The 10,371-nt window shown below is 35.9% G+C and overlaps 1 protein-coding gene across 1 annotated transcript; it reads right to left on the bottom strand.

Moving 5' to 3' along the window:
* Positions 1–7,481: 7,481 nt before the first annotated feature.
* Positions 7,482–8,432, bottom strand: LOC103740392 (olfactory receptor 145-like). The gene has a single exon (XM_008840971.2). It carries the CDS (start codon positions 8,418–8,420, stop codon positions 7,482–7,484), a length of 939 nt encoding a protein of 312 aa, XP_008839193.1. The 5' UTR covers positions 8,421–8,432.
* Between the last annotated feature and the right edge of the window lie 1,939 nt (positions 8,433–10,371).

The raw sequence follows: 10,371 nt of genomic DNA, 5'->3' as shown, positions 1-10,371 counted from the left end.
CTGTCCAACTTTAAAAGCTGTGAACCACAATGACAAACCAAACAAAATATTGCTATTGGTGAAATAGTGACACTTATCTTGTCTAATTAAACTTAAAGCCCACAAAATAGGAAAGAATATATGCATGGTACTTGTATTAGTTACTTTCTGTTGCCCTGATAAGGCAACTTATAGAAGGAAGAGCTTATTTTTCTTACAGTTCCAGAGGTGTGAGAGTCCATCATGGCAGGAGATGCTTGGCAGGATATGCTTGGCAATGGAGCTGAAAGCCATGCAGTCACATTTTCAAGAAGGCACAGAAGCAGAGACCCACAGGAAAGCCAGCAAGAGTTAAGAACTGTCAAACCCATGAAGTGCTTCCTCCAACATGGTCACACCTCCTAAAGCCTCCCAAAATAATTCCACCAATTGGAGACAAACTGTCTAAATACTTGGAAAACACATTATCATTCAAATTCCCACAGTTTTGGAAACAAAGCCAAGTACACATGATTGGAGTGATCACTGACCCCAGAGAAGAATACACTACTGTTACATTTTAGAGTAATTTGTGTGGTGAGTGTATGTGATACAGGGTATCAATATGTGGCCCAAGCTGGCCTGAAAATCACTATGTAGACCATGCGAGATTAATGCCAATCCCATTGTGCTGGATAGCTTTAGTGTCAACTTAACACACCTGGGTTGAGGGAGCCTCAATTGAGGAATTTCCTCCATTGGACTGGCCTGCGGCCATGTCTGTGGGGCATTTTCTTGATTGTTGAGTGATGTAGGAGGGCCCAGCCCACTGTGGGTAGTGCCATCAGTCATTGTTGTGGTTATTAGGTTTTGTTGATGGAGGTGGACCACTGATTGATTTTCTCTCTTAGCAGTTTACATAGTGTCTTCTCAAACTGTGAGAACTGGTCTTCAGAGAGGAAGCTTCCAGATCAGTTCCAGCTCCAATTCTCCATGTCCCATATCTGAAGTATGTCTTGTCTTCAGCAAGAGGTTCTCACCTCCAAGTTGTGGGAGGTAATTAAGAACTATGGCAATGGTCTGTATTATTTGGGGGGGGTCTCTTGGACTACCCTGACCAACAACTTGAAGGGAGGCATCTCCTGTCTAGCACTTTGTTTCTTATTATACAGCATTTAGGTATACACATGAATTCAGGTTCAGATATTGTATTTGCATTTTTCAGCAGGTTTTTGGATTAATACATTTCCCTCTTGTTTTTCACACCACATAAGCATTATTTAATCTCTCAACTCCCTCTCCTTGTCTAACTCTCCCTCCTCTCTTCCAAGTTAAATGGCCCCATTTTCCCCTTGGTGACATCTGTTCCTAACAGCCCCCGTTCCTTGGGCTCTTTCTTTCCCTTCGCCTTCATAGTTCCTTTCCATTTCAGTGACTCCTGCAGTTACATCAGGATATATACTAACATTTAAGGATTTGGTGCTAGGATCCACAATTGAGAGAGAACATATATTGCCTGATTTTCTTAGTCTGTGTTAATTTACTTAATATAACTGTTTCTACTTCCATAGTTTCCAGCAAATTTCATAATCATACAGAGAATAAGAGATGGCAGAGTGCATTTGCCTGGATGAGTCATATTGAACGTTACCTACCCAGAGCTAAGGAACTCTTATGAAAGAGGGGAAAAGGGAGATTGTAAGAGTCAGGGGTGACTCATGACCATAAGGTCTTCTAGGTTTCTAAAAAGGAAAGAAAAAAAGAAAAGCAAATTAGTAGCAAATGCCTCCTAAATAACAAAATCTTCCCGGTCTTTAGGTGATATTGAGGTCTGGTGGCACCTACTGGGACTTCCAGGTTTTTGTCATGGGACAAGGAATTGGACCAAGGACAGTTGGATAGTGCCAGAAGCAGGCCGTTTATTAAGAAGGGGAACAAGTTCAAGGAACAAATTGTGTCAAAGCTAAAAAAAAAAAAAGTTCAGGGGTTCAATAGTAAGCTTCATATAAAGGTCTGTGACTTCTATCCCAATATCCCTGGATATTGGTGTCATTCACATAGTGTTACAGTGAATTAAGCATGAGTTTAATCTTTATGTGCTGAATTTTGACTTTAAGAATTTCATTAATCTTTTACCATTCAATCATATTTCATTCTCCTGTTTTTATCTCACTAGGTCTCTTCAATTTATTACTTTTCAGTATCATGAGACCAACTTATTAAAAGAATGCATATCACAATTCCAAAGATGACACGATGGTCTGTAGAGATGGCTCAGTGGTTAAGAGCACTGACTGCTCTACAGAGGACCCAAATTTAGTTCCAAGCACCCACATGGTGACTAATAATTATCCTTAACTCCATTTCCAGTGAAATCAGTCACCCTCTTCTGACTTCCCTGGGCATTGAATGACGCACATCCATTTACACTCATTCAGAAAATATACTTGTAAACATAAAATAAGAATAATGAAAAAAATTATAAAAGAGGATATAATGTAACAATGGAAAATTGAGATTATCTGTTCACAAATTATTAAATATAAGGAGCTTTCCAGTTTTAAATCTGGGATCATCATGCCATTTGAAAATATAAAAATCCACTTATATAGCTTTTTCTTCTGGTCTCATGAAATTCTGAGAGTTAGTGAATATACATTCCAGAAAGATAACAGGATTTAAGAAATATAAAAGTACCAACATTTTCCTCCTGACTGAAGGGAGTCTTTTTAGTTGAAGAAAGCATTTGTTTGCCTTCATTTCTTAGGAGCATGTTGTTAAAGAATCTGTAATTTGTTTTGAAATTTTAGTTATATTAAAAGTCACATTGATTCAGTTATAAACATTTGTGTTTAAGCTTTAAGTTTTATAACCATTTTTATTGTGACATTTATTATTAGGCTCACTTAATAATAACCTGAACAAATAGACTGACTCTCACATTAAGTTTTTAAGAGTGGGCCAGAACTCCATGAACACCAATTCCCCTAGTTATCAGTTAGAACATTCTGCCGCCCCAGACAGTTCCTATGATTTCTCTGGTCCTTTCAACCTGGGCAGATGGAGCTGTATGTGTCCTCACCCTGTACCAATGGAACTGTGATCTCTGGAACACTGCTTCTCCCACTGTGTCTCCATTCAGATCACTCCCATAATTTATTCAAAATAATTTCTCCAGCTTCATGGGGAAGTACAAGTTCAAGTTCTGCTCCATCCTTAATCTTCACTTCTAGTTCTCATTCATCTAAGGTCACATATCCTTTCCCAGTCTCCACTGTGTCCAGTGGGTGGGTGCCCTACTTAACCTCTTTGATACGTTAATTCTCAAACATACCCACATGCATTCATTATCTTTTTGGATGGCTTACCAAAATGGAGTTGCCAAGGAAATGTCTTAGTTTTCAGACTCAATGCATGGTTGTGCTGGGGGCTCCTAAAAGTTATTAGTCCAGATTAAGTCCACTAGTAAAAATAGTTATTACATTTTATAACTTATTTTAACACAGTTACTATATTTATGTTAATGTTTAATATGTTGTATGTTCTACTTTTTTTTTGCCCATAATCATCCAAAAGTCATCCTTATACTTGTTCAAAAACACATGGTACTAGGGAAGTACGGGTTTGGGGGTGGTTACTGTTGCTATTTTGCTAAGTGGGCATGTTGCCATGCTCCTTGTAAACATTTATATTTACACACAGATTTGAGCTGCTCTCAACCTTTGTCAGAGAAGTTTCTTTTTGTAGTAGGCAGTGGTAAATTCAGAAACTTATAACTGGTCAAAGTGGTGAAAACAAGTGTCTTGAGTGCTAAGCCATAATAAGTGGGACAACCTTACTTTGGAAACTATGCAAAAGGATAAAAAGAATGGAAGAGCTGGAGCATGGGGTGAAATGCTATGAAATGATGCACACAGGAACTCACAGTAGCTGTTATTATCTGCATAATACTTGCAAAATATCAAACCATATAAGATTACATGCTTTAACTATAAAGTTATTTGGAATTTATTCTATCCAAACTACAATGGTGCATAATAAAGTTTACATGAATATCTTTCTCTGATAATGCTGTATTGATGCTGACATATTACTAGAAGTTTCGGGCCACTTAATTGTTTAAAATTGTCCAAAGGGATGCATATATAGCTATACCGTACAGACATGTCAGTTTCAATGTGTATATAAAGCAAGAGAATAACTGAATCAATGCCTGTTTCTTCTCGAGGGATTCTTCAATACTTTCAACAGAGCCCAGTCTCTCTGACCATGAAAACAATAGCTCTGTACCCCAGGGTGCTTTCACAGAAAGGGAAAAATGTCCCCAAACATAATGGATGCCATATAATCATTTTTATATAAATAGTATTCACAGTTGTTAATGTGTTTGTTTAGGTGGTTATATTGAGACATAAAAATTAAGTGTAAAACAATGGGGATTAATCTAGACATACAGATAGTCTTACTTCTGATGTCATTAGTTTTCCAGTATTGCACCTGTTTCAACACTAATTCTTTGCAGCAATAATAATAGCTTGCTTAGAGAAAAGTTTGACTAAACAAAGATAGGCATTCATCAGGGAATTTTCTTCCTATCTTTACCTGGGAGTATCATTGTTCTGTCATAGACCTAAAAGTCTAAGCATTCCCACTAATGTAGATAAGCCCCATTCCTAATATATTGGGAAAGATGAGTTTTATGGATACCTTTGAAATTATCAGTTATGATAACATCAATACATTGTATTTTGCCTTAAGTTTTCTTCAAGTAATTCACATATCGAGCAAAATAAATGAACATTTTTTTAAAAAGGATGTTGTATATTGCATTTAAACACTCAGACTGGGTAACCATCATTTTGGGAAAAATACAAATATATAAGGAGAGACTGAGTTGCTAACTAAAACATTCAAATCGTTTCTTTTTAAACATGACTTCCATTAACAAACATACACACAATATAATATATATGCATTGTATAGTCATATGTGTGTGTGTGTGTGTGTGTGTGTGTGTATGATTTTTGAGACAGGGACCTGTATCCAGAGCTGACCTACAACTCCTTATGTAGGTAAAGCTGCCCTTGATCTCACAGAAATCCACATGCCTCTGCTTCATGTATGCAGACAGAAGCTGTCCACCACTATACCCGATGAATACTTATAATTTTAAAATTATTTTTAAGAAGGTTAAATATGGGAATAAATTGTAAATTAAGGGGTTATTTTCTTCAAATGAAACAGAGTTTATTTGTATCTTGAAAATATTTAAACCACAGATTACTGATGCAGTTGCACCCATTCTTGGTAACACTGAGTGCTAATGAAATCCTTAAGAAGTAGGTACAGTCCTTCAATGACTACAAAAGGTCTTAAAGAGATTTTATTTCTTATTTAAGAACACTTTCATGTTTATTTAATATGGAAAATAATTTAGACAAAATTTGTTGTATGTAAAGAAAAAAAGACAAAAGGAAACACATCCTCCCATGTTCAACTGTTTTAAACAAGCAAAACTTGAATAAAAGTAAAATGTGTTGCTATTGGAGTCATTGAATGGGAAACAGGTGGCTGCTTAACCATAGATCAGGAATTTAGTCATACTGGACATGGAATATCAATCAATTGGCAAACAAACCACTGAGTTTAAATTTTATGATGTGAAAATATTCAGTGGAGAGCATAAAAATAGAAAAGGGGGTTATGTTATTGCTGCTATATTAGAAAACATTTAAATTGTGACATAGCATGATATCAAATGAAAAATTCTGTATTAGTTTTTGGCTGTTTTCTCATAAAAAAATTCAGATTATCCTTATTGCAAAACAATTATCCAAATCTGGTCTTTGTATCAAATACATCTTTCAAAATTGTGTCTCTCTATGAGCTGAAGTGAAGATTTAATATCTTAAGTTCCATACAAAATTATAGGTGCCAGGTGTAATGGCCCATTCCTTTAAACCCAATGGCAATTCTCTGTGAGTTCAAGACTAGCCTTGTCTATATTGTGAATTCCAGGCCAGCTGGGGCTACAAGGAGACTCTGTCTCAAAACAAAAAAAAAAGCAAAAAGACTAAAACAAAACAAAACAAAAAGTAGATACAAGCAAGAATGACAAGGGTAGTTAAGTTGTAACTACCTTCAGAACTTAGGTTATCTTTAGTATTATAACAACATAAACCAGTATCATCTCCAGAGAAAACCCATATTCTGCCTATTTTTAGAGTTCTCCACAAAAGAGGATATAGTACCTTCTATTCGTATGATTTTGCTTTCTAATTTTCTTAGTGACTGAGTTTCAACTAAGATCCACTGCTTTATCTCCTCAAGTTCTTATCTCTCTTCATTCCCCACAAACACGTCCATAGCATTTTCACCCATTATCTGAAGCCGTGTCATCCTATTTTAACAATGGATATTAAGTTTGACCAAAGTTTCATGAAGAGAGGAGGGGAAATTACAGCACTAAAGCTGCAGAGTTAACACAGAATCAGATCAAACAGGTTTAAATGGACATTAATAATTTTTCACCTTCATACCTCTCATTTATGTGCCACTTGGATCTGTGCTTGATCAGCTTTTTATTTCTTCCAGTGGCCCCTTGTTTCAATTAAAACAGGTTGAAAATTGCAAAGGCATTTTGGAAAAGGAAATCATCTTCTAACAAACATCTCACAACTACTCTGATCCCATAGCCAGTACATTTCCCAGTCAACAGAAACAACTAACAGTTTTCCTCAACAAAAAGTCATGCAACAAAATACTTTAAATGCATTCATAGGTGAAATAAAAATGAACTTCACTCAAATTATATAGTATAAGTATGAATTATAATTTATTTTAGTAAAAGTAAATTAATATAATGAACTAATATATTCAAATCACAAAGGAGCCATATTACTTACATTAAACTTTTAATGGACTGCTAAATAGTAGAGATAGAAATTTTATTACAAAAAGGAAGAGAGTGATTTTTTTCTGAACTTTTATTCATGTAGCTAATGATAATATAAAAAGTATAAATTCCTAGGTGCTGAATCCTGTTTAAAGATAAAATGTGCATTCACATACCAAGACTCGATGCTCTATCTGTACAAGATAAACACAGCACACATGACAACAAAATAATAAAGGCACAGTAGCAACAGTTGTAAGCAAGTGTCTTGAAAAGTCAAGGTGTAGTTGTCCTTATTTATTAATCATCACTGGCATGTCGAAGAAACATCTTTTCACCTAGCAGAGGAGAGAAAGACAAAAATACATAGAGAATGTCTGACTGAGATTTCACATCAAAGGAAAACTAAGAAGTGTCCATGCCAATGGCATGCTAGCAAGCAATTCATTATTTTCTATGATCATTCCCATCAGAACACCATACCCATAACACCAATGATAAAAAGAAGTAACTACTCATTTATTAGATCAATGGGGGCTGAAGGAGAAATAGCTATGAAGAAAAAACTATAAATACCACACAGGTGTTGCCACAAAAATACATTAAACATAAAATCTCTCTACTGTGATTACACAGAAACTTCTCTCTTGCCCAGGGTTTTTCTCAGGGCAACTTTAACATCTTTGTTCCTTAAGCTGTAAATTAAGGGGTTCAACATGGGAACCACGATGGTATAAAAAATAGAAGAAATTTTTCCCTCATCCATTGACCCAGCTGAGGAGGGTTTGAGGTACATAAAAGAACATGATCCAAAGAACAGAGAAACGGCTATTATGTGGGAACTGCAGGTGCTGAAGGCTTTGGACCTGCCCTCAGTGGACCTTATTTGAAGGATGCTTGAGAGGATGAAACCATAAGAGATAAAGATGATGACAGTGGGAGCAATGATGTCTTTTCCTGCGACAATGAAAATCTCTGTCTCGTTGACATAGGTGCTGGTGCAGGACAGCTGCATCAAAGGGAGGAGATCACAGAAATAGTGGTTAATAGTGTTTTTATCACAGAAGGTCAGTCTGAGGATGCATCCAGTGTGGATCATGGCATCGCAAAACCCCGTCAAATATGAACCAAGCATAAGATAGCAGCACACCTTGATGGACATGGCATTGTTATACAAAAGTGGGTTGCATATGGCCACGTAGCGATCATAGGCCATAGACGTAAGGACATACCATTCAGAAATGACAAACAAACAGAAGAAATACAGCTGGGTCATGCATCCTGTATATGAGATGAAGTTCTTCTTCATTACAAAGTTCATTAGCATTTTAGGTGTAACCACAGAGGAATAGCAGAGGTCTATGCAGGACAAGTTAAAGAGGAAAAAGTACATGGGAGTGTGCAGGTGAGAATTTAGTGTAATCAAAATGATCAAAGTCACATTGCCCAGTACAATGATCAAATACATTGCTAAAAAAAGGATGAACAGTGGTATTTGTAGTTCAGGCTGATCGGTTAGGCCTAAGAGGATGAATTCAGTTACCAAAGAGTTGTTTTCAATGGCCATTCTTCTTAGAGAATCTATAGACAGGAAATAATGGTGAAATTATGAGACAACACAGTATTCCCAACACTATCTTTTCCCAGAAATAACTTACCAATGATTCTGTTAACAAGCCCAATAAACTCATTATTTCTCTAAACCAGACTTGCGATTAATTATTATTTTGATGTATTTTTGTCCATTTTAAAGTGAATACATGTTTGTTCACATCTCCCAAGGAAAAAATCACAAACGTTCATCATCATTTTTTCATGGCTTCAGCAGCTCCTGATACAAGCTGCAGCTGGACCAACCAGGTTGACCCCTCATCAAGTCTAAGTTGAAATTATGAATGTGGCTTTTAAAAAAAAAAATAAAAGAATTAGAGTCTATAGCTATATTTATGATATAAACATATTCAAAATGCAGAAGAAAGTGCCAATATCAGTTTTCCTAAAAATACAGCACAAACTCTGTGCTCACAGAGTCTCAACATGTTCTGTTCACATTTCAAGAAGGTGTTGCAAGATTTCACCTAAATCTAGGAATGGTCTAAAATAAAAAGAAAATAGCACGTTTTCAATCCCTTGACTTCACCTCGGCATGAGGCCATTATGCAAATGTAGAAAGTGAAATATTGAGCAGTGTATAGAACATGATCCAGCTGGAGCCAGAGGGTTAGAAATTCAAGTCATGCTGGCCAAGGTTTAAAATTTTTTGAGTATACAGTATGATTAAGTACTAAAGATCTAATGTTCAGCAAGCACATGAATATTGGATAAGAATGTGGTATTACATAATTGAAATTTGACAACATAATACTCTTAAATATTTTCTCAGTGAGTACATGCACACAAAAGCCATTGAAGCATTCCTACTCAGAGTTAAATGTATCCAAATTATAGTCATTGCTGTTTCATTTCACAGTAAATGTTTTAGTTCTATACTACATCTATACCATTTTCTGTGCTAGTGATACATCAATAAATGCATTTAATTAAATAAAAATATTGGTGTACATTCACTTGAAATTTTACCCTTCTTAGCACAGACACATGGTCCTTCCTTGTCGTTGTTCCTCACCTCTGTCACCGTGCAGTGGCACGGTAAGGCTATAAGTCTAGGTCTTTTGATTCTAAGAGTATGCAGCAACAATAGCTCTCTTCTTTCCTTGCATATTTTCTGACAACCAGCTTTATTTTATAATATAGTTCTTAGTATTTTGAAAAAATAAGAAAACTAAGTAGCCTCCTTATTATAAGATTTGCCATGTGATGAGACACCAGGAGACTTCACAAGGTATATAGCATGAACAAGACAGGTGTTTATGCAGTATCTTCCTAGGGAGAGATACTATATATAAAAAGAAAATTAAGCGATTGCATTTACATGGTGGCCCAGACAAATCTTTAGTTCCTTAGGGACTTAGAATTTGAACCAGCTATGCCCTTCTCTTCTGAGACTGTACATCCTCCACACTTGAGCCAATAACACAATTCAATGTCCCAATGACCTTTATGTCTTAAGGGAAATGCACTGTGTTGTTTCCTTCTCTCTTTGCTCACATCTTAATTGTAAAGTTCCACAGAGTTGGCTCCCAGGCTTCCTTATTATTTTAGCAATTTTTTTGGGGGGGTGTTAAAAAGAAAGCTACATTTTTCAAAAATAAGAAGTAGTAATAAGCAAAATAAGACAGTGCATTGAAAAAGAGGAATATAGTTTCAATTAATGAAGACATAATGGGTTCTAATGGTATATATTAATAAACTGAGTGAAAGGAGAGGCAGTGATGGAGGCACTATGCTAAGCATGCCAGTTTTAATGTTCAATTTGGAAACCATTTAGTTAAAAGATTACAGATATTAATTTTTAATTGAATTTTGTAATTTTCATACAACATAATTTGATGTTATTTAGATCCCCTCCTCTATCATCAACTCCCCTACTGCCCCCACCCAAGAATGAACTCTGTAAA

The sequence above is a fragment of the Nannospalax galili genome, unplaced genomic scaffold (assembly GCF_000622305.1).
Source record: "Nannospalax galili isolate Female #2095 unplaced genomic scaffold, S.galili_v1.0 scaffold881, whole genome shotgun sequence".
NCBI classification, from domain to species: Eukaryota; Metazoa; Chordata; class Mammalia; order Rodentia; family Spalacidae; genus Nannospalax; species Nannospalax galili.
This window is presented reverse-complemented; position numbering and strand designations above follow the sequence as displayed.